This window comes from Marasmius oreades, chromosome 6 (assembly GCF_018924745.1).
Source record: "Marasmius oreades isolate 03SP1 chromosome 6, whole genome shotgun sequence".
NCBI classification, from domain to species: Eukaryota; Fungi; Basidiomycota; class Agaricomycetes; order Agaricales; family Marasmiaceae; genus Marasmius; species Marasmius oreades.
The window spans coordinates 125,838-152,222 of record NC_057328.1 but is presented as its reverse complement, the minus strand read 5'-3'; the positions used below and the strand labels follow the sequence as shown (position 1 = coordinate 152,222).

Here is a 26,385-nt window from a genome sequence, read left to right as displayed (position 1 = left end):
GAAAGTGGCAATACATAACACTACACAGATCAAGGGCTGAGACTAAACCCATATAAATATTTTACATACTCAATGGGTTCTTTCACACTCCCTTTAAAGTCACCTTTCGTACCAATACTTTTGCAGAAGTATTAGGCATGTTGTTGACAGAGAGCCATTCATTTGGAGGCACTTCTCCTTCTCTTTCAAATTTGATATCATACTTGAGAATGAGTGATGCGAGAATCAGCTTGAGAACATTGACTGCAAAGAATCGGCCTGGACTTGGAATGACAAAATATAAGGATCATTACTCGCCAGAAAGGACTGAGAAAATTCACCATGAGTGATGACCATGCCCAAAGAGCAACCAGCTGAGATCAGGGGTACTCATTTGATGTTTGATACTTTCACCTTGTTGCTCTCGAATGGAAGAAAAGCGGTAGCCATTGAAATTGTTGGCATTTGGGTATATGGCCTATGAAAAACTGTTAAAATTTCTCTTGAGAATAGAACTAAATGGAAAAAAAATCATACATCATCATGATGAACTGCATTGACAGCTACAGCCAAAATAGTGCCAGCAGGCACACTAGTTCCATTCGAGAAAGTGAATTCTTTAAGTGCCTTCCTATGCATGCTTACTAGAAGAGACATTTGAGTCCAGTTAATGTATGATCATTGTTAAGGTGAATCAACGTACCAGCACTTCCACCATTTGTTCGCTCAGCTTCCTTCATAAAGGAGTCTAATTTCCACATTTTTGATATAGCAGTCTTAGTCCACCCATATTCCTCAACAAGGCCTTTTACTTCTTCTCTCAAAGGTTGGATATACTCTGTATGGGCAGCAAGAGCATAGAGGCAATTGACCAATACCTGTTTAATAGCTTCAGTATTGCATGTTATATGACAACAGACACAAACAGACTCACAATGCTCTAATAATATGTTTTCATGAGTATCAGCTCAAATTAAAAATCAAATATTCACATACAGTTGTGTGAATTGTTGCAAAATTGACTGAAAGAATACGCAGTGTAAGATTTTCAATGGTTAATTGGTTCCCTTGAGCCTCTGACATAAGCCAGGTCAAAAAATCATCCTGGATCTCCATTAAGGTTATATCTCAAAACAAGAAATGAAATAACTGTACTGGTTTTCCTGGCCATTCACCATTGTACTCCCTTTCTTTGTCTAGCCGCTCTTGAATTATAGGACGAAGATGCTTGACAGCTTGATTGATTGTTCTAGAACTTGGAGATAACCATTTGGCAACTGCACTATAGATTTGATATCATGTTAGCAATTTTTCTCTGTAGTCAAGTAGCTGGATTGCAAGCCTACACTTTCAAGAATCCCATAAAACCTGGTATAAGATTCATAATTACTGCTGTAAGAAAGACATTGATTGCAAATTTTATGTTGAGGTCCTGGTGATTAAAATTAGTATTTTTTGATTGCATTTAAATTTTGTTGCTCACCATATATTCTGGGTTGTGACCTTTGGTTTGTGAATCAAACAATCACAACATATGACATTAGAGGAAGACTTACACAATGGAGCACCAACAAAAGCTCTATTGGTTGCTCTGCACACAATTTTCCTGATTGCTCTGAAAGCATGAACTTCCTTCCATTCTAGTGTGGAATTTATCTCAGGTTGTATCCATTGTGAATCATTAGTCAATCTCACCAGTTTCTTCTGGAAGCTCTGCTGCTAATGCCTCCAAAATCTCAGCATGAATATCAGGGAGTTGAGTGCTGATATGCCGAGTCAAAGTGCCTTTGATAACCTCTATGTGGTAGGGATCATATTGGAGCTCCTTGCCCATGACATGTTCCAGCTGCATCATCTAAAAATGTTCTCAGAAAAGTTTGAACATTCTTTTAAAGAGTGAAACATACATCATTGATAGCATCTTGTAAACTGAGACTTTCTTTTGGTGCATTGCGAATATCATTTATCATGTCTGGGCTTGACACCACAACTTGCCAATAGCTTAACATTGGGACTCGAAAAAGACTACTGTGATACTAAATCATATTTCAGCAGTAAGTAGTATGAAATATTTTTAAGCTGTACCTTGGTATATCCTTCTTGGACCATTTCTTGACCTTTGGAAAACAGCCGGAAAGCACTAAGGTACGAAGTCAGCACACCAGAGTGACCTATAATTGGAATTGTGCTGAGCTGTGACTTATTTCAGATTATTTCATTGTCCAAAGGTGTAGTATTACTTACATCACAAGAATGACGGTAGGAATTGGCAATGCGCACTATGATTGCCCCTCCAAGTGCAAGTAATATGATTGTTGTCATGGAAATTGCTGGTGGTTCCTTCAATAGGGTGAAATAAGGGGAAATCATGAGGGAGATGAGAAGAAAACTCATTGCAGACATCAACCCTATTAAAGTACTGTGACTTACTGATGGCATTGTTTGGATCTCCTGTCTGTATCATGGTACTCCAAGCCTACATGTGGTTTTTAGTCAACAACGATCAAAATCCGTGTCAGGATCATTTGACGTTGACACTTCTCACTTGCATTTACTTTGAGCTCACACGATTGGAAGATTCAATCTTGGTTCAGTCACAAATCTTGATCTACATGTGCCTAAGTGTTCCTGATATATCCTTTAGCCGAGACCGGCAAATTTAAATAACTCGAACATTCCCGATCAAGCGGCGCTTATGAGCATACGAGAAAAAGATCCGGGATGTGTCACAATCAAGGCTGTACTTACCTGCACGCGAATTTCTTGAATCAACCTAAATTTGGCCTCAGAAAGCATGAATTCTGCGAAACTTCTTTGAGGCTGCGCAAGCTTCGTTCTTCGGCCGTCCGCTACTAAGTTTGGAGCGTTTTTCACAGCGTGCATCAACACAGGCGGTCGAGCGGAGATTGACTGGGTCACAACTTCGGTTATCAACGTATACGCCGGACATCTAGTGAGTCGCACGTTAACGACGCTTTGACTCTACCCGTTCCCACCATGTTCCTCGCAACACTATCCTCTCTCATCGCGTCTCTCGTCGCTTTCGCGGTCTATAAACTACGAAAAGGTCTTCGAGTCAGTGTTTCTTAACGATTTGATCTCCAGCTTGTAGACTAATGTGTAATAATTCAGGAAGTCAACTACATACCTGGCATCAGATCACCGTTCTCTCCTCTCAGCCCTCTTGGAGCGTCTTTACCTTGCACTTTCTGGAATCCCACTCACGAGTGGCCTTGGTATTGGCGTAAAACCGGTAAAATCATGTAAAACTCTTGCGAGTGGTACATACCAGGCTAACCAGAATGCGTCAGGGTACTTCAATCAGACGCATGATATCGTTTCGACAGTCCCATTTCTCTTGGGAACCCCCTCCCTCTACACCAGCTCTTTGGATGTGATGAAGCAATTACTCAACTCGGAAGGCACTCGGCTCGAAAAACCGAGGGAATTGTCGTCAGCGTTGTGCGTGCTATATATCACCTATATTCACTTTCAACTTACCCTAATTCTTAGGCAATGGGGGGACAACATTACATCGGTGAATGGCGATGTATGGCGGACTCATCGACGCATCGTAGCTCCTTCATTTACCACCAGAATGTGCGTTAATGCAGCCCATCATTCCAGCTACAGCCGACTCACGAGAAGCGCAGGTACGGGGACGTGTGGAAGTCTGCGCGGAATGTTTACAGCGATATGATCAACAGCGAGCAGTGGAACAACAAAACCAAGGTATCAATTCCCCAATTTAACACCACAATGTGCAGGGTACGTTGACAACTTACCTCTGCCTCCGTTTTATTGACGCGACATCTGAATTTCGACTAGGTGACGATTACGATCATATCTAACTGCGGCTTTGGCTTGAGTCTCAAGTGGTCCGACAAGGATGGACCTGTATCGGAAGCTCCCAAAGATGATTTTCCTGAGGCGCTCAGGATTGTATCGGAGACCTCTCTCCATCGTCTTCTTATTCCATCTTGGGCCTTCAACCTACCGATCAAACGGTACGTGTCTTCCCCTTCGGTTTAATGTGGTATCTCACCCGACCTCGTCATTAGATTGCGCGAAATTCAGAACGCTTGGAACGTGGTGGAGACATTCATTCTCTCTGCGATAGACCGACGCAAAGAAGAGGATCTCGACTCGGAAAGCTTAGATGACACAAACGTTCCAGGGGATATGCTCAATCGATTGGTGATGGGTTGGTTGAGGGATGACAAACACGGATTGACTAAAAAAGACGTCGTAAGCTTATTGATAAACATTGTGCAAGATTGATACTGAAAGTAGTTTTAGCTTGCTGACATGTTCACATTGGTGTTTGCTGGCCATGGTGAGTCGCGCTTGAAACAGTGATTCTACAAATGATCTCACGAATTCGTCAAACAGAAACCACAGCCAGTGGACTTTCAGCAACGTTTGGATATCTCGCTGTGAATCCAGACATACAACAAAAAGCGTTTGAAGAAGTTTCCCGAGTTTTCGCAGAAAATAATCCCGCTGTCAGTGCTTTTTCATCCGCTCAATCATTCATCATTGAACTTATTTCCGTTTACTCCGATGTTCAGGAACAACTAGACCCTACCAAGTTGTCGTATACATTTAACTGTTTCCTCGAAGCTCTTCGACTCGTCCGTGAGTCCAAGATGTTTTATTCTCCAACTGAGTTCTGACGTTTGATTCGTCCCAAGCATCGGGTTTCTTCCTTCCTCGAAGGGCAACAGGGGACATTACCCTAAAAATTTCGCGCCCGCAACCGGGAACAGTTTTCGTGAAGAAAGGCACGCTGATAATGATAGACCTCATCGGAATCCGTACGTCGTTTGATGACAACGTTAATCAAAAGTTCACCAAGCTTCGGTCAGACCGGAACCCCGAAATCTTCGAAGATCCGCACAGCTACAAGCCTGAGCGTTGGGCGGGTGTCGCGGAACATGAGACTGCACTGTTCGGATTTGGCACTCGTGCATGTATTGGTATGCACCATTTGTCACTTGCCGTGCTAAGTTCGCCTATTCATGATCGACAGGACGTAAATTTGCCCACACGGAAGTGTTGTGCTTCATCAGTTCCTTTTTGCACGATTGGAAAATTGAGCCGCTTTATGGGAGCGTACAGGGCGAGACGAAGGAGGTGTGGGAGGAGAATGTACTTGGGCGGGCGGGGCTTACTGGAACAGCTTTTGGGCTGAAAAGCGTGCCTCTCAAATTTGTTCGCCGTGTTGGGAATTCCGCTTGACACTGATCTATTACAGTAGTTTCCGACAATAATGCGAATGATACATTTTTTGGTCAACGCTTTGACTTGCTTAGGATCGGAAGGAGTGATCTACATCTGTCATCTAGTAAAGAGGTCAGCAGGCCTCATATTTTGACCCTCATCGAGCCGTATGCGCGAAGAACAATAGTGATTCTCTTCCAGAAACGAATGTGAGGTTATACATGTCTTAATTTTGTTCAACAGATCTTTATTGATGGAAATCATTCCTTGATTCACTTCTCCTCGTGAAGTAGCCCAACTTTCTCTACATATCGCGGCTCCGATCGGCGATATGCCCAAACTACCGCGTGGAAAGATGTGAAAACATATGTACCTGCTTCAGCTATGCAGAGATTGATTTGTGATCTGGTGCGCAGAGAACGATTCTCCGAGGGTCAACGTGGAACAATCTTGACGGTCTGATGGTAGCAAATCACTGTTGTGAACGTATCACCGGCACATTCCCTCAACATACGACCCCAGACACCGCCAGCACGCTTCAGTCTGAAGATTTTCGAAATGAAATGCTATTTGCAGCGGTGCTGAATAGGTCTATCCCAGTGGCATGTCTTGATTTAGAGTTTATAAATGTACAACTTTGCGGTTTGATAGTAATCACCCTCTGAACTCTGGCACTTCACCATGTTGACTTTTGTTCAAAATCCAAATTTCTTATGCTCTCTCCTCGTCGTTGTTATCGCTTGGTGTATCCATCGCTTCAGGATTACACCGCAGCCTCCCCCAAATTCACCTCCAATTGTTCCAGGTGGCCTCCCATGGATTGGGTTTGCATACCGATTTATCTTCAAGCGCCACGACCTGTTACAGGAGTGCCGGTCTGTCCTCTCGAACCTGCCACATTGTATACCCCTACTGATAATGGGTTTTAAGCGCAAAGTATGGGCCAATCTTCAAAGTACCTATTGCTGGGACCTACTGCACCGTGGTCTCATCGCCTACAGCTATCGCAGCTGTCATCACCAAGTCACCTAGAACCCTCCAATCCTTGAACGATCGTGCTGTTCGCACAATAACTGGAGTGGCTCCCCATCGCGTATCTACCATCGCATCCTTGCTTCAGCATCACGTTTTTGGTATCATATCTGCGAAGATGAGCAAACGCGCCATGGGATCATTTTTTGTGGGTATGAGCCAGAACCTATCGAAGCGCCTTGACCACTTGGTACCACTTGGTACCCATTCTCAAGTCCAATTTTCACTCCGTGATCTAATCATGGAAAACTTTTACCAAATATCAGCCCCCACATTCTTTGGTACGAACGTACCAGACGTCTATTCTGAATTTATACACCTTGACAACCACATATTCCAACTCTTGAACGATATCCCCTTCATTCGTCGTGGTGCTTATCATGCATCGGAACGGCTCGTGAAGGCATTCATTCCTTACGTTCAGCAGGCCTCTGTGGGTGATGGGGACATCTATGTCGAAGGGGCGTCTGTTCCTCTTATGGACTCACTGCAGCAGCTGATGAAGGCAGGCATCTCAACCGAGGAGATTGCTCGGATTTTCGTAGCCGTAACTTGGGGTTTCCACTCTAACATTATTCACACCCTCATTGATGCATGTGCATATCTTGCATCAGATCCTATAGCTTGCCGCAGCCTCACCAAACACGTGCGCAGTGTAATCACCAAACGTTGGACCGATCTGGATACCTTCCTGAAGGAGGAGCCCCTGATCCTTGATGATCCCGAATTTGCAATTCTCGACTCACTTTTGCAGGAGACACTGCGAGTTGTTTCTGTTGCTTCTAGTGGTCGAAAAGTTCTTCGAGATACCGCCATACCTAGAGAAGATGGCACACTGTATTGGATACGGAAGGGAGAATTTGTTCTTGCAGATGTGGCTGCCTTGCATAATGATCCAGAAATCTATCCAAATCCAGAGAAATTTAGGCTGGACCGATTTCTCAATGTGGAGGTATCCTATTCTGCTCGGAGTGTTAAGAATCTTGTGCCATGGGGGGGTGGTCCATTTGTGGTATGTGATTTTTTGAATGCTGTTTTACCAAATAACTGATATTTGAGATGGCAGTGTAAAGGTCGTGAATATGCAGAATATATTTTCAAGGCATGGTTTATTCAGCTGTTGCTCAAGTATGATGTATCCATGCCTTCAGGATATAAACCCTCTCTTTGCCAGAATATTTCTCCAACTATAGCACGCCTTGCTGGTAATCCTCATATTATTCTACAGAGGCCAACACCATGACTGTCCTTTGTTTAAAGATTTTCATTTATTTGAATTAGATCTTGCAAGTTGCAACTGTTGTATTTAGAATATATATTCAATATTACAGCTACCTTGGATCTATTTTTTGGTGAAGAATTTGAAGTGTTTCCAAGCATTGAATCCCAGTGAGATGTGCTTGGATGTAATCTGATGCTACCAGACTGTATGCAATGATTCATATGAATTCTGAGAAATCTGGATTCTGTATGTTCTTCAGATGTTTCCTGATGGTGCATCGGCATCTTCGTTATTTCTTCTTCCTCTCCTCTCCAGCTGTTCATCGACATCAGTCTGATATGAAACTCACCTAAGACAACTTTGACTGCTTTCTCCAGCACAATCAAGCCTTCCACTCACTCCCTTGCCCAAGCTCATCCACATGGTGCCTGTCATTGGCTCTCATCACTCAAGCTTCCTCTTCCTTCAACGCTTTTTATGGCACTTTGTCGTTGCTTGTTGATACCAATGATGAAGGTGTGATGTAGCCTGCCTTTTCCACCCTCAAAACTGTTATATAGAAGAATGATGTGAGAACACCCTTGTCATTTCTTCCCTTCCCTCCACCACCACCTTCCATCCTGTACTCCTACCTTTCATTGAAGGCTGACCTCATTCATGCCCATCAAGTGCGGGGTCTGCCTGTGGGACTGAGTGACCCTTTTATTCCTTGGTACCCATGGAGAGGTCCCTGCATTGGATAGTCATTATCCTCGCTCAAACCTTCTCCACTCATTCTTCTGTCCTTTGACCTATGCTTCTGAACCTGTCTCTGTTGAGGATTGGCTGATCATTGTTGGCTGTGGTCACTCCGACATCACCGTCTATCCGGAGTCCATGTGTATAGTTCCTTTATATAGTAACCATCTACATACAAATGCGAGCCTTTCCGTCCTTTTCCCCCCGTTGTCTCCCTCTGTCAACGCCGTCCCTTCTACAATCTCTTATGGTAGGCTTTACTGCAGAAGCTACTACAACTATACCTCATTCCTTATGTTCTACCTTCAGAAGTACATTGACGGATTCTGTGGGTCCCATATCAATATCATTTGTTCCTATGGTCCCCAGAACACCTCCGATGTTGACTCCTTATTGATGGCAACTCTCAGTCATTCCTAAGCGACCCATCATGCCCAATGAGAAATGTGTTGATTCTGGTCGACTGAACCTGATTCCTACCGACTGATTTGTGAACAATCCACCAGAGTCGACTGTAAGCAGAAGTCTGGACAATCTGCCAACTTGAGACGACTCTAATCAATTAGTCCTGGTACTAGGTAGTGTATACATACATTGGAATATCTGATTCATATTGACTCCATCCAATTCCAGATAATAGTCAATAATCAAAATAAATAATATTCTTGCTACAACAAGATACAGCATACAAGGCATCTAGAAAGTACTGAGAGGGAGCTTGAGAGTGCTTGAAGCACACTAGAAAAGATACTGAGGGCACTAGAATACTGGAAGGAACACTTGAAAGAACACTTGGGAACACTGGACAGGAGCAATAGCTCACTGGAGAGAGGGGGAAACACAGAAAGCACAAGAGACAGAAACACAAACAGAAGGTTTAAAATTACAAGGCTGGGGAAAATAGCTAGATACATGGAGGGTTTATATACTACTGGGCTATCTGCGTGGGGGTAGGGCCTAGCCAATAGGAAATAGCATGGAATAACCATGGAATTACTGTGGATGGCTATAAAAAGCTGTTGAGGATTGGCCGAACGTTGTTGGCTGCGGTCGCTCTGGCATCGCCGTCCATCCCGAGATAGACATATTTCATATTCCATATTTCCTTATATAGTACTAGTTATATATGAATATGAGGAGCCTTTCCTTCTTTTCCCCCCGTCATCTTCCTCTGTTGACACCGTCCCTTCTACAAAAGCTGTAAAATGACTGTGCAAGGCTGTGCAAAATAGAAAAGTTGCTCCACTGGCAAGAATTCTAGAATGCCCAGAATGCCCAGGATGCCCAGAATGCCCAAGATGCCCAGGATGCCCAAGAATTTATTTCTGGGGGGGATTCCTTGATGCTGGACATGCCCTGGAAAGTGAACAATTCGTGACACCCTGAAACGAACGGTTTACCCTAGAACCACTGCACTCAACAAGCGAGGTTTTAAGTCTTACACAGCGAGCAGAACGAACTGACACAACACAAAGGGGAGATTGAAAAGCAAAATGGATGCTAAAAGAACTTACAGACAGGCAAGGCTTATTAGTACTTAGTAGTACTAATAAAAGGACTTTAAAATATGGAGACTGGCAAGAGACTGAAAGTACAAGAATATAATAATATTCAAGGACTTTGAAGGAAGCTATTGAAGCTTGGAATACTAATGGCAGGAGCAAGAGCACTTAAGGCACACAGGAAAGCTGAGGATAGCAAGTAGAAAAACTACAATTGCAGAGAGAGAGAGGAAAAAAGTACAACAAAGTACAAAAGATACAAAATAATAAGGCTAATGAGTGGGGACAACATGAACGGCCTTTTATACAGAAAGTAATAGGTTTCTATGGAATATTCTATATAACTTATGGCTGTGAATAGCACTGCAACAACTGTATAAAGGGTTATGTACTTACTGCTAGAGGCTATGTACAGAGCATAATGACTATTCAATGGTGGAGCAATTCCGAAAAAAGTCCGGAATTCTCGGGGACTTCGGCGGGAATATCGGGGATTCCGGGGATTTTTAGTGACGTAGTGTAGGTACTACAAGTGACGACATACACTGTATAATGAAAGGGGTGGGATTTAGAGTTATCCTGTGACATGGCCTTTAAGGAACAGGTATTCTAGAAAAGGTGGGAACATCATCAGACCATGACATGTGATGGGAGAAAAAGGAGATTGCGGTATTGTATTTTATGCGGATTTGTGTTCGATTCGTGACACACTCTACTGACTCTCCAGCATCTTTATGCCCTCCTGTTCGTATCCATCCATTGTTTATGTACTTCAACACCATGAACTAGGGTTCAGCAAGTAAAAAAAAAAAAGCTTTGATATGGGGGGACAAGTAAATTATATTAACTTGCCTAAGCAGTTCTGAGTAGTCTTACTGCTGGAAAGGCCTGTCAACTCACTAATCAAATTGCATGAAATTGATACGACAACAATGAGCAACCTTACCTGTATCAAACAAACCACCCAGCCATCTCAAATATGCCCCATCAAAGTAGTGGATGTGTACCCACACACTCTGTAACAATGACAAGCACATATTTGTGCAAATACAGACTTGCCATTGTTACAGAGAAGGGGATCTTACCTAGGACCTATTGATTCAAATTATCCACCCTTCATGTCGGCTGACTGTTATCCTTTGATATCTTCTCGACTTAAGGATCTGTTCTTGAATATTTGGAAGAATTATGGGCAATGAGATGAGGGAGAGGCGAGAGAGGCAGAAGTGGAGAAAGGAAAGGGTGATGGTGGTGGTAAGAGAAAGAGAGGGGATTGATAATCGAGATCAGGGCAAAGGGATGGTGTAAGGTGTATGTGGCAGTGCAGAAGCCTTTTCACTGGGGACGATGTCTAAAATCGAGGACTTAGATAAGTTTGATTTGAAGTCTCTATTTACTGTTAGATAATGACCAAGGTGGGGTGGTGCTTTACAAGATTGGAGAATGTCAGTGAAAATCAGTGATCGTCAATTTCTCTTCCCACAAAATCAGCATCAATCAACCTCAATCAACCTCAATCAGGTAATCGAATAGAACCAACTCATTTCTCATTGGGCATCATGCTTGCTAGATTCCTGACCCCAAAGTTTGGGTGGTCTCTGCTGAAGACAAACTTTATTCCTTTATCCTCTTATGGAAAATTCCTTACTTCTGTCGCTTACTATAAGCTTTCATTCCTTTAGTGTTCTTTATATCTCCTTAGTTATTTTATGTATATAGGGGAAATCATTCATTCTCTTTCAATGTATGTGTTTCAAATGTCGGAAGTAGTCGGCCTTCTTCAGACATACACAGCCAGTTGCCAATTTCCATATTTAGTCATTGCCAGGCATGTGCCTATGTGTTGGATCTCTACTCATTGGGAATTCCGTTCTGCAGATCACCTTGGATGTAAGTCTGCACATCTGAGCAATAGCCAGATGTCGGGAGGGTGAACTGCCTATGCATATGCCGGGCCTCGAGCCCTGACGCTGAGGATAGCATACGCCTAAAACAACCCAACACCCACGTAGGGTAGGGCGTACTCTGAGGGGTACCAAACCCCGGTACTCTGACCTACTACGAGATCGTATTCCAGACTAATGCTGGCGGACCATCCTACGGGCCTATCGGCAATAGAGGATGACAAAAGCTGGTGACCAAGGAGAATGAATAATGATGATGTCCAGTATCGTGAATATCCATGAATCGTGTGGTGAGCCATACGATGAACTGTACTCCTATAATGAGAGTGGTCCTTTGGCGATGAGAGTGTCCTACGATGAGGACCATATCCTCACAAGTCAGTACTCCAATGACAACGAGAACATATGATAGATGGTACCCAATGTACACCACTGTAGTATACCACATACCTGTAACCTAATCCATGCGTACCCCATCCTGTACTCTATCACCGGAGGAGGGACTCTAGGATGAGTCCAGACTGCAATTAGACGGCGAGTCCCTTAATAAAGGCGACCTGGATGACGTTGAGCGACAGAGTGAATGGGGTAGAGGCAAAGGATAAAGGATGAGGGACAAAGAAGATCAAATTCTAGGGAAATACTACCACTAAGTACTCCTTATATACCTATCTAGTAGAAAGGGTTGTACTCCTATACCGATGACCCCTTCTCTAAGCTTAGGAGTACTCTCCTATGAATTGACCTCTTTCACATGAAATCTCCCTTGATCATACGCCGAGTCCAACTGCAGTTGACCGTATAGGAGGAAAAAGTCGGCGGCACATACTACTCCTGGTTCAGTTCATGACACCAGACTTATTCCTAAGTTGATTTGGAAGTGGCCACTACTTCAGCCAGGTATTCCGATCAGCCATCACCAATTTGGTCATTCCCTTGATATGACTACAAAGTCTGCGAGACCAACTGTTACTTACAAGGTCAGCTTCTACAGTTTTCAAAGCTGGTTTATTACCTCGGTAGTAAGATTGTCAGAGTATGCCAAGTCCTGAAGCCTTCTACTAGCAGCGTGGGACTCAGCCCTAGTACTTGTATATCTCTTCACATTTACCCATATTATCATCATAAAACCTAGAAAATATCCTATATTTCGTTAAAATCAGCATGCAGGCACAATACTGTGGGCACCAAAGCTAAGGATTATTGGTACTCCAGGGTACTGCTGCAGCAGGCTTGGTCATTGGGGTACATGTGTTGTGCTCCGTCCTTAAGGTTCGGGTGCTGTGCTCCTGGAGGTCAAACTGGATTGCTACTTCCTTCCATTTATCATATATCTGTGGCATCAGGTCCATTGCGTAGATATGACTAATAAGGAATGGTTTCAGGTTCGTTTTCAGGAGCATGAGGAGTCCCTCTTCCTTGAGTCCAGACTCAGCTTTATATTCTTCAAATTTGAGGAGGAATTGACTGGCCAATTCGCTGGGCTTCTGGATCAGTGGTGAAGCTTCCCCTGCACTATGTCCTGAATTTGAACATAAGACCACCTAGACTAGGAGAAATTTGACATGACTGTAGATCGGTTTCTGATCACAGGAAAGACAATAAGCGATGATATGAATGATAGATCGCAGATAGAGCATCTAGGAACCAGGCAGGAATGAATGATGGATCTCAAAATCCTTATTGTTCATGCACTACGGCAACTTGAAACACTTGATCTGTATGCTGAGACCACTTGGACACACAAAGTCCATATGATTTGATACTGTCGGAAAGTGCAGTTCAATAGTAGGCTAAGCTCCGTAGGCAGAAACTACCATATGGTACGCCTCTTTCCTGGGATGTGGTGGAGTCTCCCTGTTAACTGGCAATCTATCCTTGTTGTTGTTCCCACTCACAATGGATGAAATGGAAGGTGGGAAGCCAGCTCACTACATCTAGTATTTATCAAACTTCTATGAATATTTGATGAATATCATATTAACTTTTGTTTGTCAGGACTCAGAACCTGAAATTAGACCTGAGGCAGGCTGCATCCTTAGTCACCTGAAAGTTGAGGTGTACCAGGATCTCAAGTATTTGTTGAGATATTAAGTGGAATTTGTTAGCAAATTTTTACAAGTATGTGATATGGCATGCACACAGGTGTAACACAATCAAAACAGCTAACATTACCCTTCATCTCACCCTTGCTTATATACAGGCAACACTAATAACTTTACCCTTGTTCTCTATAATAATCATTGACTTTAGTATAGACTTATCTACTTACTCTCAATCATTTGAACTTTAAATATATAACTATTTTCATACTCTCAACCTTTCATGTCAGGTTGAGATTGAGTTGAGTTTTAGAGATATTGAGGTTTGAGTTGAATTTGAAGATTGAGATTGAGTTGAATTTTTGAGATTGAGATTGAGATTTAATTTAATTTTTGAGAGCATGATTGAGATGAGACATAAGACACTACAACATATAGGCTTCAAAGCTAATAACAATATTTTTTTGCAGTGGGTTCTCAAGAGGTCGCTCAAAAAAAGTTTAAACTTTGATTTGAGAGACGTCGCGACGTCTTCGGTTTAAACAAGATGCATGAAACGTCAGCGCTCAGCATTTGGAGCCTTCGCTGATGTGAATGACCGTACGGTCAAGTTGGGTGGCATATTTTACGACTTGCCAGTTGGAAAAGTTTGGTTAGTCTTTATTCAAAGTGTCTGTGGCAAGACACTGATGATAGACTCAAAAGATCACCGTACGGCCGTCTGAGTCGGAGTCTCCAAGGAAATGGATACTTGAAAATCCCACGTCGTTGATTTCAGCCAAATGTTAACTTTTATTCTTGTCCGGAATGATACAGCTTGTAGTGTCCTTGCGTAGTATTGATAGAGAGCGATGACCGGTTGACCCCTCCTGGACACTTTTGTGAGAAACTGATGAAAACAAAAGAAAGGACTCACGGTGATGTTGAAAACTGACGGAAGGTTTTCGGAAACTTCCGTCGGGTCCGATCGTGGACGCGGACGACCAAATAAACAAACCAAATTCCATTTCCTCTTCGACGCCCATAATCACCTACTATCTAACGCGCCGTTTTCTTTACTTCCATCCCGTGCATATCTAAACAGCGGCACAGAATTCAAGCGAACGCCGTACGGTTCTCCTGAGCCCTGCCAGTGATGGTCATCGAAAATGTGATACACGGCGGATGCCTCCAGCGTGACCCTCGAGCAAGTTTCTGCCAGTGAATCAAATCTTTTTCTTATTATTCCTACCCTAAATAATTGTAACTTATTGGCGGAGGCATGACCACGGTATCAAGCAATATAAGAATACCAGAACGAACGGGAGCACAGTAATGTGATCTAAAAGAGAGAAATATCAAAACGACCGACACCATTTGAATCACTTCATTTCGAAGTTACACTGGGTTCTCCAGGGTAATCTTAGTTAGCGCATCCATGGCATCCTTCCTGTACGTGTCGTGCGTAATTTGTACCGGGAAAAAGATGCTGTCCACGAACGTCAAAAGAGTCGGAGACGCTGTAGTGTACTCTGGCCATGAGGTTGATCCAGAACCATTAGGGTCCAGGTTGGTAGCGAAGCGGATAAGGTAGTCTGCCAGTTCACCCCCGCCGTATACGTTAAGTAGGTCAGTTGCATGAAACTGTCGAAATAAGAAGAAATCAATAAATGGTACGCAGTAGCAAAGGTGAACGGAGCCTACAGCACCCAAGAACGGCAGGGATTTGCCTCGTTTACTCACTGTGGTTGTAACAAGTCAGTTCTCGGCTCCATTTCCACGGTAAAAATACGACTCACAGAACGACCATATTTTCTGTTTTCCACTGAGATTACTCAGGAGGAATCTTCTAGGTGCTTGGAACACCGCATCACCCAAGACAGACGCGACTCGTTTGAATTGGAAACTCAAGATGTTAAAAATCCCCGTGTCGTAGGGTGAGCCCTGCAAGGGATCCTCTGGGTACGCCTTCAGTAGGGTATCCAAATCGGCATCCGAAATGGTTGGAAGGAATTCCGTCTTCACATACGTGCGAATTTGGCTCTCAGTTCTGGAAGAAATCGGTTACTTCGAATCACGTACGGGAAAAAAATGAAATACGTACGTCACGTTGAGGGTCGAGAGGGAGAAGAGGGTTCCTTCGTCATCACAATCACCTACCGTATGGATCCATGATGAATGGAAAATAGAGTCGAGGAGCGCATCTACGGAACTCACCGCTCACAATGGGGATCTTGGCAACTTTTCCTTGTTGAACCAGCTTTTGCGGAGTGTCAGAAAGGAAAACACCATCCGTTCGAGGTAGCCATGCTAGATTCAATGACTAAATCGAGGAACACGTTCAAAATTAGAGATGGAACGAAACTTTGGAAAGAGAAATGGCTACCTGGTAGGCGAAAATCCCGGGAGACTCGTTAATGGCAGCCTTGAGTGTTGCGAACGGGACTGTTCGCAAGCAGGAGAGTGTATCCGAAGACCCTGCGCATCCGGTCTCCTGAACGAGCGCGTCGTAGTCTGTGGAAGAGTTGTTTAAAACTGTTGATTCCTCAATGTCAGCGGTGGAATCATACACTTTTGGCCGTTTGTGATATCTCCAACTGGGATGGGAGATCCTGATTGCATGAAAGCAGCGCGGAAGAGTCCCTTGGTATCTCCTCCATCGGCAAGCATCTGAAGGGAGACGGAGATGGCTCCTGAGGATTCACCCCAGCTTAAGAGAACCCAATTCCAGTAAGCCGAATGGATGAAATTAAGCACACTATGTTGCACTCACATGGTAACCTTCGTGGGATCACCACCAAAAGCGCCAATGTATTTTTGTATCCATCTGAGTGCCTCACGCTCTGTTAAGGGGGGGGGAAGTAAGTTACAGTGTTGAAGTTGATATAAGGCAATGGGTACAACTTACGATCCTGGAGCCCTAAATTACCGACTCCTGCTTCCTTTACCTCCTTACTAGCCAAGAAACCGAAAGCTAGGGTGTATGGAGATCAACTGCACTACAAATTAGCGAGTACTGGTCAGGCAGGACTTACCAGTTACCCGGTAATTCATTGAAACATAAATGACCGGTTGACCGAGTGAAATTGACCGCTCTACAATGCCTTTACCGTCATACCTGAATATCAAATAGAATCGATGTTATGGGTCATAGAGCGAATGAACTGGACAAACGCACATCTGGGTAGATCCCACCTCAAATCCACCTATATTCAAAAAATTAGAGAACGCTGGTGAAACGAAGCAGCGAACAAGTCACTTACCACCGAATATCCACTGAAACAAGTGAACTTGAAATTAACAATATCGAGGTCAAGGAACAAGACTAAGCATACCGCAACGACGGGAAGTTCCGAGGTGGGAGTTGCATCGGCAGGTTTGATGATATTGATAGTCAGACCTGAGCAGAGTGACATTATGTGAGATTAGATGGAGAAATGGTTGTTAAGGGAACTAAATGTTCTTACAGTCTTCGTCGTCTGGGAATAAAACTTGAAATATCGAACCCTCGACGGCATTGGCTACCTCCGCAGGGAGTCCAGTGAGAATAGGGAGTTTTGCCGGTTGCTGAGGACAGGCTGGACCCATAGAAGTCGCGCTAAAGGAAGTCGAATATGGGTCGATTGGTTCGGGAAGACGGAATCGTCTGTCCCCAGTCCTGAAAACAGTAGATATGAGAAATAAGGAAATAAAGGACCACACGCAACGGGAGCGACGAGCTTACGGTGGTTTGGCGAAAGGTATCCCTAAGAAGCTTGAGACTCCTTTGGATAGCGTGCCAGTGACTGTAGCGGAGTCAAGCTGGACTGTTGGATCTGTAAGAGGAGAAGCGAAGACGACGGCTGCCTGTAAGGCGACAGTCCATAACCCGAGATACATGGCCAAAAAGCTAGGAAGGGAATCTAACTCTCTTGAAGTATTTTGGGAATGCATCTCCCACTTTATAAGGGAAAATGCGTTGTCGTGCCCGTGTAGTTGCTAGTACTTATCCGGTTTCGGCAGCCTTGTTGTCATCGAGATCTTTTGACGATCATAGAACTATCATGTTGTCGATGAAGTGCAACGAACCTTAGTGGCGCTCTAGATGAGGCAAGCTGCTGTGGGTACCCTATGTCAAAGCTCGGCAGTTTTCCCAAGGTCAGTGTGATTTAGCTGTCAATAATGAAGTGCGAACAAGATCAGCTGAGCATCATCCAAAGATGACAGTAGTACGGTTTACCGTATCCAAGTGAGGAACCAGTCCAAGATCAGCCGTTTATTGCCGTCGTAGTATTTCTGTCTGAATGCCAGGCCCAGTCCCCGGGAGGTTCGAGCTCAAGTTTGGTTCAAGTTCCAGTTTGGATTGGTTGCGGGTTTGACGAGGCCGTCCAAGAGTCCCAGAACCATTGAAGGACCTTTACAAAAACCCAAGAGGGACTGGAATACGAAGAAGTCGAAGAGCGCTTGTCTTCTCGCCGTCGGTAGTCGTGGTGCAGGTTCAAGGCAGTTGGACATGTGACGGGTGTGATTGGACCGCCGGTCATTTCCTTTTCTGGTCTTACTACATTTGGATAATCTTATCAACTACTTCGCACCACGGAGTTACCGGAAGTACTCCAACAATCATGATACAGCCTTCAAACGCTTCAAAAGGCGTCGAACTGCACAATGTCATTTCGGAATGTGTAACCGAATCCATGTTAGACGCATCGTCAACGAGGCGGTAGACCGCTACGGATGCTATAAAATGTTCGACGTGTGCAAGACATGTGTGTGAAACGCCCCATCGTACGGTTTGTCTCCAGTAAATGATGTTTATGTAAGAGGTTTGGCAACGGAAAAAAAAACGGATGAAAGTTCTGCCGTTAGTACCAACTCGAAGAATCAAAAACAAAGTATAGATTGCCGATGTCAGAGCTGTCGTCGTTCGACACTTGCCCAACGATTATTGAACAAGCCGTTGGTATCATAGTTACCCCATCTAGTGCTGTCAAAGAGCGGGAGAGTAGCTGATTATGAAGGTTGAAACGTTGAACGTTGAGTTCTCCGAATACTTAATTTTGTATCCACATTCAGTGCCGGCTCAGTACCAGGGTCCAGAATACCTTGAGAATACCAGTACCAAACCAGTACCATGGGCTGTAACTCTGTATACATTTCCTGTTTGCTTCTCAACCTGGCAGCTCGTCGAAATGCCTCCCTCCTGTCCCGTTTCACTGAGGGTGGTTGGAACCTCAACACTCTAGAATCATCTTGCCGCCGAAAGTAATTCGTTAGCACGTGACCGCTCTTAGCCCTCTACCTCCACCATCACGGATGCCAGCTTTTCACTGTCAGGGGGCAAGCAGAGCTACCACATTCTTGGCTTGCCTTTTAATCCATCGCTAAACTCAGGAAACACTTACTACAAATGTCCACACTCCTCCCGTTCCACGAAACCATACTCTCTGAAATCCACGACCCCGCAACCTCAGACTTACTCATCATCGCACGAGGTCTCGGTCTCCGTGGAATTATATGTACGCTTCTCAAGATTTACGACGGACCAGAGAATTTGGTGTTACTCGTCAATGCGACGCAAGAAGAGGAAACAGAGATTGGTGAAGAGCTTGGGTTGATGGGGTGTAGGAAGCCTGGGTTGAGGATCGTTGGGTATGAGACTGGTTCTAGTAGAGATCGGTGTGTTTTCCGTTTTCTTTTTCTTTCTTCTTTCTTGGGAACTCATAGATCTGTATTGCGGGGAAAAGCCAGGATTTATACAAGAAAGGTGGTCTAATTGCGGTCACGTCGAGGATCCTGGTCGTCGACATGCTGCAGGGGGTTATTCCGGTAGATATGATTACTGGGATGATGGTCCTACATGCTGAGAAGCAAGTTTTTGAATTTTCATCGCGGGTCGGATGAAATTGCTAACAAATGCTGGTAGGATATCGCCTCTCCACATCGTCTCGTTCATCACCAGGCTCTACCGCGAAAAAAACACCACTGGGTTTTTGAAAGCGTTTACGGACCAGCCGGAACATATAACGAGCGGGCTTTCGCCTCTCAAGAACGTGATGAAAGAGCTGGGTCTACGAAGGGTGTCTATATATCCAAGGTCCGTGCTGCGTCTCTTATGTCTCGATACTTTTATTCACGTACCAACACAGATTTCATCAAAATATCAAAGATTGTTTAGAACGAAAACGAGCAGACGTTGTTGAACTAGCTCAGAACCTTACGGAATCCATGGCAGAAATACACGGAGCCATCGTTCATTGTATGAATATGATACTTTCTGACCTTCGGCGCTCCAAAGACGTACGTCAAAAACCGACGTTATCTGCCTGTCAACCCAGCTAACGCGTCTTGACTTCGTCTTTTTCTAGCTCGACCTCGACAGCCTGAGCCTCCCAGCAGCCTATTTCTCATCATTCGACCACATCGTTCGCAAACAGTTGGATCCTATATGGCATAAAGTCGGATCGACGACGAAAGGTCTGGTTAGGGATTTGGGTGTTTTGAGGAAGCTTGTTACGTACGTCGTCCTCACCTTAAATACCTAGAACTGTGCGTTAACGAAAGTCGAACAGCTACCTCCTTTCTTACGATCCACTACAATTCCACACGTATTGTCAGTCACTTCTGGCGTCTATAAACGAACCCGAGAGTAGGGGAACCGGTACAGGGCGTACAAGTGAGTGGATGATGACGGATTCTGCGAGTACGATTTTCCAGGTACGTTCTGTGCTTTCCCCCCGTTTTTTTGCGTTTCCTGGTTGGTTGGCTCACTCTACTTCCCGTTCTAGCTCGCGAAGAATAGATGTTTCATTACCATTGCTGAACCTGAAGAATTTCAGAAAGATAACCGTCCTCCTACTGTTGTCGATCTCATAGACGACGAAGATATTTGGGATGCTGTAAATGAGGCCGAAGGACTTGTGCCTACGACGGTGACGACATCGTCAAAGGCGAAGAAGAAGAATAACTCCTCCCAACGACCGAAATGGCTCCCACCAAACCTCCACCCAGTTCTCGAAGAACTGCCCAAATGGAGCTTATTGGCCGAGATCCTCGAAGAGATCGAATACGAGATACTTCGTTTCGAGAACCACTCGCAGAATGCAGCGTCAGCGTCAGCGGTGGAGGGAACGAACACGACGCTAGTGATGTGTTCTGGTACCGCTACGTGTGGAGTGCTTACCGAGTTTCTTCAAAAAATGGATACTGGCGGGAATAAGACAAAGGGGGAGTGGGGGAGGAAGATGATGTTGGGGAAGTTGAAGAGTTGGTTGTTTTGGGAGAGGAAGAGGCAGGTGGAGAAGGAGGGTGGTGGTGGTGGCGCGGGGAGTAAGAACCGTGGTGGTGGTGGTGGTACCGCAGCGGCAGCAGATGCTCGGCGTGGGGTGGGGGCTGCGACGGATGATGGAGGCGTTGGTGATATATTGAACGAAGCGTTGAAGAGGAAGGATAGAGAGAAGGCGCAGAAACAGGCTTCTAGGCGGAGAGTTCGAGGTGGTGCGCCAAGTGATAGTAGTAGAGCAACGACTGTTGCTCCTCCCGGAGGACCTGATACCGCGGTTGTTGTTCCGCGCAAGGATGACGATCCGTGAGTCACGTTCCATTCCTTTACAACCCTTACTAACCAATTTTATCCACTACTCCCATAGCTGGAGCGCAGACATTGAAATGCAACTGATTGCAATGGACGATGAAGAGCTTCAACTCAATCTCGCAGCAGACGCCGGCGGCGTTGGTGACATCATCAGTAATATCGCCGAGTTCAACAAACATTACGGGCTGATACCCCCTGCTGAACAAGTCCTGGTACGAGCTTACTCTGACGATACGGACGATCGGATGCTTGATGAGATTAAACCGAGGTTCATCGTCATGTACGAGCCTTGTATGGAGTTTGTTAGGAGAGTGGAGGTAAAATTTCTTATTCCCTATTTCCTGTCTTATTCTTACCGACGGTCTCTTCCCCTTTACTTGACAGGTGTACAAAGCCTGTAACCCGCATATGGGTGTACGCGTGTATCATATGGTCTACAATGACTCATGTGAGGAGCACAAGTACCTTGCTGGTATACGGAGAGAGAAGGATAGTTTTGAGAGATTGATTAAAGAGCGTGGGGTATGTCTGGTCTTGGCCTTTCGTTGACTAGCTGATCTGAAACTCGAATTGTTACCGTTCTACAGTCCATGTTGCTTCCTATATTCGAAGATCGTAGCAGGAGCGCGGAGAACAGCGATGCTATAGTCAAGACGATCAGTACGCGTTTAGCGGGTGGTCGGAGAGAGCTTAAGAATACACCTTCTCAGGTACTGCGCTATCTGTCTCCCCCGACCCTATGTTTGTTTTACTCATTTTCTATTTCGCTTTTCGCACAGGTTATCGTTGACATGCGAGAGTTTAGGTCTACGCTTCCTTCTTTATTACACGCGGCGAACCTTGTCGTTGTACCGGCAACCTTAACGGTTGGAGATTATATCCTTACACCTGAGATATGCGTGGAAAGGAAGAGTTTGTCGGATTTGGTGTCCAGTTTTAGTAGTGGGCGGCTGTGAGTTCGTTCCGTCGTTAAAGCCAGGGACACTAACCCACGCGTTCTCGAGCAGGTATACACAGTGCGAGTTGATGTCGGCGCATTACAAGAATCCCGTGCTTCTCATTGAATTCGAGGAAGATAAGGCTTTCTCTCTAGACGTGCGTGTGGTTGTACCGAGATACTTGCTAGGTTTCCTGATTCTTCGAATTTTATAGATGGTATCCGAAATAAAGTCATACGTGAAACCTGTCAACAAATTTCCTCCAAAGAAGAAGGCTCTGGGGAACAAACCTGGAGAGCAAAGTTACCAAAGAAAAGCCCCGCCCTCCATTCAATCCAAAATTGTCCTCCTCACCCTCACCTTCCCCCGACTTCGCATCATCTGGTCACCCTCCCCCTACGCCACCGCTGATATTTTCAACGACTTGAAGAAAGACAGGTCGGAACCTGACGTCGTAAAGGCAGTTTCTACCGGAGCAGACGAAGATCCGGAAGCAGGTGCTGGGGTAAACGCAGCTGCCGAGGATCTGTTAAGATCTTTCCCTGGGATCACTTCGAAGAATGTAAAGTTTATTATGAGTAAGGTTCGGAATGTCAGGGAGCTGTGCGAGATGAGCTTAGCTGGGGTGCAAGCGGTGTTGGGTGCTGAGCCTGGAAAGGCTTGTTTTGAGTTTTTGCATAGGGGAGAGAGGAGGTAGTACTACCTGGGGTGTTGGTGCTTGCGGTACGTTTTCTTTCCGGCGTCGTCTTTTTCTTTTCTTTGCTGAAGCTTAACGGGAAGTACAGGAGGACGATTCCCCCCCGCCTCCCTCCATCGCGCAACGCAAGAATGCCTTTCAGTACGAGTATGTCCCCGGCCGGATAGGATGACTCGATCGTGCTATGGCTCGCGCGTGGCTGGTTTACTACCAATACGGCCACTCCTGTCCCCCCCGCCACTGCGCAGTTGGCGGAAGTGGCAGTTTCTGGAAATTCTGGGAGATGATGGCCCTCTGCTCGACGTGCAAAGCCCTTCGTATAGGTTGTCTCTGTTAGTCGGGGCAGAGAACAATGACTGCACATTACTACTGGCTGGCTATGGCTTACGCCGCCTCCTCGAAGCAACCGGTGGAAGTCGCAGTTGCAGAAACGTCCGCGCTTCACTAGGAATTATCGCCCGCATTTCACTCTTCTTTCCCTCACCTCGAGCCCGCTCTAACAACCGCACCATCTTCGTCCTACTTATCATCTTCGCCCGCTCATCCATAACTACTTCTCCAATCAATGGACAGATTCAAACCCCTCCATGACCTCGTCGTGTGTTGTACTCGCCGTTCATCCAATAGAATAGAATATCATGATTCTTCATTTCGAGTTCATAACATCACAAGTATTAAAAGCAATTCTGCGCTGTAGCGTAGATCAAGCATTATTTTCTGCCCCAGGCCCCCCGGTGACTGCCGCCTGTCCATGATGATTGTGCATTCCTGTGGTTTGCTCTGGTGTGTTCTCGTACGTTTCCTGTAGTGATCCGGTATTCCTCTGGTGACTTGTGCCCGACTCAGACACATCAAGATTTTCTTGCGCCTTTTCTTGACCGGCAGGTGATGGGCTCCCCGTATCCTCTTCTGTATGATTAGTTGGGTTAACTTGAGGGCCTCGGCCCACTACTGTTTGCGACCCATCAACTTCAATGTTGTCGCCTTTTTTACCCGGTGTGTAATAACCATCAATATTACCAGCTCCCTCGCCATGCCTTGGAATACGTTTAAAATAACCAGATGGCAACTCACGAAGAACTCGAAAGCGCTCTAGAGCATCCACCCAGGGACCCACAATGTAGTCTCTCCACCAGACATGGAACTCGTAATTCACCACAAGCTTGTCATTCACGAATGTTATGAATTCCAGGCCATGACGTGATTTTACAAAAGCAGAGGTTGATAAATTGAGCCCTTGGGAGCCTCCACTTGGTGTTGGTGAAGCGAAATCGAAACTTCTAGGCGTCAGTTGGACCTGATTGATGTGATTTGACAGTGTCTCCACAACACGCTCTTTGTCCCATGGTCGCACATTGTCCCAACACTGCCTGTAGCACTCCAACAACGGTCCAAGGACAGATTCAAATCTCACCTCTGGATCATCCAAAATATTCTTCAACTCGTTTGATGTTATTGGAAAGTGACCCAGAATTGGTTTGAAATATAGAATCGGCAAGTCATGAATCTGTCGTATGCAGTCCAATACATCCATCCAACGCCCACTGTCCAAAGGCCATTCAAAGGCTTTGTTTGCCTGGGAAAGTGTATTATTAACCTGTGTGAAAAAATCCACAGCATAGCCGGATGCTAGAAGTGTAGATCCCACATCATGATCTGAGTCAGAGGACTCAAGAAAGATGTTTATGGAAGTGGATATCCTTGCTGCCAGCTGGACTTGGTATTTCATGTCCAACTTGTCCCACTTCTGCCTGTAGAAATCCAAGGTCTTTCCACGCCAATCTCTCCAGGGACCCATCAACAACTCCTCGGGATAAAAGAAAGCAAGCATGAACTGGTTATCCCCATGATGTATCTTGAGTATATGGTCCCAGAGCTCCTCTGCTACACTTTCCAGCTCATCCCTTTCCCACTTGAACTGTGCCCAACTGTCATCATAATTGGTGGCTAACAAGTGTCGGAAGCATAAGATTTGAGATGCTAGAGTCAACTCATGTGAGGACAATTGGTTACTGAATAAACCAGTGTCACCAGGCTGAGAAAATTTGAGTGCAAAGTCAACATCGGCTGCAGTCCACCTAGGCTTTCCATGTGGTAAAGTCCACTTATTGAAGATAGAGGACATTACTAAATGTGGGGGAATCTCTGCCAGAACATTATACAAATGAGGTACCATGGATGGAATGTCTCGAGTTGCCAGCACAAGCCATTGAAATCCTTTTAATTCATAGAGATCAGGATGATATTTAATTCTCGAGAATCTTCGGATGGCATCAAGGTCTAGCGATCGCCAGTCAGAGAGGTTGATAATGGAGGTAGTAAAGAAATGATCCAGGCTCTCAAGAGAATTTGAGCTGTACTTCCGTGTGTGGCCATACTTGACAAGAAAGGAATGTAGCAGCTGTTTGCACCCAGGAAGGTGATACACAGTTGAAAAGAGTCGAAAAATAAGCCATGATTGGGGGGATTTGTAAGGACAGATGAAGTTGATTGGAAGCAAGTGGAAGATGTGGGAAGGAGTAAACTCTGGCTTATCACTACCACAAGGATAAATCTGAAGGATCTGCTGAATTATACTCAACCCAGGGAGTATAGTGGTGAAGATGTAGAATATAGCAGCAAGTCCAACAATGGAAAGTGTGGTAAGAAAAGGAATATGATGACGGGCCCACAGTAGCTCCAACAATCCAGCAAGGAAAAGGAAAAGTGCAATTTCAAGCAGAATGGGGAGGGATGCTAGAATTTTGGTCACATGCCAATGATCAAAGCTCTGGTAATGCAACCAACTGAGGGCCAATGCTTGGCCTGGTGTCTGTGCAATTGTTTTTCGTTGATACTCACAAACCCATTGCTTGCAAAGAAGCCCAAACAAAGCATCAACCAAAGCAAGGGTGAGACTGAGAAACCAGAATATGTTGATCCGTACCACTGAGGCAGTGGGAGTGAAAGGTTGAGGTGATGATAGAGAGGGAGTCAATCCACCCATCTGCTGAGTGATTTGTGTGAGGAGTGCAACAGTTTTATCAGCAGGATCTTCTTCCAGCCATTTATATGACTCCACTGTGAAGGCAGTAACAACTGCTGAGAATAAACCAGCCTAATCCAACACAACAGTGAAAACAAAATCCTGAAAGAACATATTTAAAAGAATTTGTCACTTACAAAAACCAAAAGTGTATCAATGTCCTCCCTATACCCTTTGACAAGGTCCTCATCAAGTGCATCTACTGTCTTCATAATTACATTCCATGATTCATGAGGAGCTGGGTTCCCAGCATTTACTTGAATCTGAGTATATGTAATCAGATAAATGTCAAACAAGGGAGGGATCAAACAGAACTGACCTTGCTTGACTGAGCCATGGTGCAAATAGGAGCAGTTGAAATGGTTACAGAAGGTGTGAAGTTTTTTCCAGGTAGGCAAGGGCCATTGTTCTTATAACATCAAGGTCTTTGAATGCCCCTTGTGATCATAAAAGACTGGAAATAGTAAGGCCAATTCATTTATCAATTTTCCCTGAATTTAACCTGTCAGGCGAATGTCAGGCTACTCTAGA

General features: G+C 44.9%; 6 protein-coding genes across 7 annotated transcripts; 3 read left to right on the top strand and 3 right to left on the bottom strand.

The window, feature by feature from the left end:
- Positions 1-82: 82 nt before the first annotated feature.
- E1B28_009494 (uncharacterized protein) lies at positions 83-1,949 on the bottom strand (the record flags this gene model as incomplete). The annotated part of the gene is made up of 12 exons (XM_043154390.1): positions 83-263; positions 321-457; positions 517-623; positions 683-857; positions 914-919; positions 976-1,083; positions 1,135-1,261; positions 1,326-1,411; positions 1,463-1,482; positions 1,536-1,619; positions 1,675-1,834; positions 1,887-1,949. The coding sequence occupies 12 exons, from the start codon at positions 1,947-1,949 to the stop codon at positions 83-85; spliced, it is 1,254 nt and encodes a 417-aa protein (XP_043006845.1).
- A 1,023-nt stretch (positions 1,950-2,972) lies between these two features.
- Positions 2,973-5,220, top strand: E1B28_009493 (uncharacterized protein; the record flags this gene model as incomplete). Its single annotated transcript, XM_043154389.1, has 13 exons — positions 2,973-3,054; positions 3,112-3,232; positions 3,291-3,441; positions 3,493-3,579; positions 3,633-3,747; positions 3,808-3,986; positions 4,041-4,227; positions 4,279-4,315; positions 4,372-4,484; positions 4,551-4,617; positions 4,674-4,796; positions 4,848-4,958; positions 5,012-5,220. Exons 1-13 carry the CDS (start codon positions 2,977-2,979, stop codon positions 5,218-5,220), a joined length of 1,578 nt encoding a protein of 525 aa, XP_043006844.1. The 5' UTR covers positions 2,973-2,976.
- A 663-nt stretch (positions 5,221-5,883) lies between these two features.
- E1B28_009492 (uncharacterized protein) lies at positions 5,884-7,477 on the top strand (the record flags this gene model as incomplete). Its single annotated transcript, XM_043154388.1, has 3 exons — positions 5,884-6,077; positions 6,133-7,246; positions 7,301-7,477. 3 exons carry the CDS (start codon positions 5,884-5,886, stop codon positions 7,475-7,477), a joined length of 1,485 nt encoding a protein of 494 aa, XP_043006843.1.
- A 7,363-nt stretch (positions 7,478-14,840) lies between these two features.
- Positions 14,841-18,107, bottom strand: E1B28_009491 (uncharacterized protein). Its single transcript, XM_043154387.1, has 17 exons — positions 17,841-18,107; positions 17,690-17,773; positions 17,346-17,641; positions 17,089-17,279; positions 16,957-17,021; positions 16,885-16,897; positions 16,800-16,827; positions 16,657-16,739; positions 16,530-16,595; positions 16,395-16,464; positions 16,192-16,331; positions 16,008-16,135; positions 15,839-15,944; positions 15,726-15,777; positions 15,421-15,671; positions 15,326-15,363; positions 14,841-15,265 (listed from the first exon to the last, which is right to left on the bottom strand). Exons 3-17 carry the CDS (start codon positions 17,552-17,554, stop codon positions 15,020-15,022), a joined length of 1,686 nt encoding a protein of 561 aa, XP_043006842.1. The 5' UTR covers positions 17,555-17,641; positions 17,690-17,773; positions 17,841-18,107; the 3' UTR covers positions 14,841-15,019.
- Positions 18,108-18,884: 777 nt separating this feature from the next.
- On the top strand, positions 18,885-23,574 carry E1B28_009490 (uncharacterized protein). Of its 2 annotated transcripts, none has more exons than XM_043154386.1 (14): positions 18,885-19,279; positions 19,352-19,470; positions 19,527-19,697; positions 19,750-19,900; positions 19,969-20,117; positions 20,173-20,317; positions 20,389-21,188; positions 21,250-21,511; positions 21,579-21,716; positions 21,782-21,904; positions 21,974-22,146; positions 22,202-22,289; positions 22,347-22,855; positions 22,913-23,574. In XM_043154386.1, exons 2-13 carry the CDS (start codon positions 19,409-19,411, stop codon positions 22,827-22,829), a joined length of 2,745 nt encoding a protein of 914 aa, XP_043006841.1. In that variant the 5' UTR covers positions 18,885-19,279; positions 19,352-19,408; the 3' UTR covers positions 22,830-22,855; positions 22,913-23,574. The 2 variants fall into 2 exon arrangements, with proteins under 2 accessions (XP_043006841.1, XP_043006840.1); XM_043154385.1 differs by having other exon boundaries at positions 19,348-19,470; positions 22,918-23,574.
- E1B28_009489 (uncharacterized protein) lies at positions 23,533-26,191 on the bottom strand (the record flags this gene model as incomplete). The annotated part of the gene is made up of 3 exons (XM_043154384.1): positions 23,533-25,926; positions 25,992-26,117; positions 26,174-26,191. The coding sequence occupies 3 exons, from the start codon at positions 26,189-26,191 to the stop codon at positions 23,533-23,535; spliced, it is 2,538 nt and encodes an 845-aa protein (XP_043006839.1).
- Between the last annotated feature and the right edge of the window lie 194 nt (positions 26,192-26,385).

Excerpts from the sequence above, each read along its gene's own strand:
- E1B28_009491 (XM_043154387.1), bottom strand. The coding sequence starts at position 17,554 with ATGCATTCCCAAAATACTTCAAGAGAGTTAGATTCCCTTCCTAGCTTT. Across the intron at positions 16,136-16,191 it reads TATCACAAACGGCCAAAAGT|ACTACGACGCGCTCGTTCAG; the intron begins GTATGATTCCAC and ends ACTCTTCCACAG. Across the intron at positions 15,778-15,838 it reads CAAGATCCCCATTGTGAGCG|GTGATTGTGATGACGAAGGA; the intron begins GTGAGTTCCGTA and ends TCCATACGGTAG.
- E1B28_009490 (XM_043154385.1), top strand. The coding sequence starts at position 19,011 with ATGTCCACACTCCTCCCGTTCCACGAAACCATACTCTCTGAAATCCAC. Across the intron at positions 19,698-19,749 it reads AGGGTGTCTATATATCCAAG|ATTTCATCAAAATATCAAAG; the intron begins GTCCGTGCTGCG and ends GTACCAACACAG. Across the intron at positions 21,717-21,781 it reads GATTGATTAAAGAGCGTGGG|TCCATGTTGCTTCCTATATT; the intron begins GTATGTCTGGTC and ends ACCGTTCTACAG.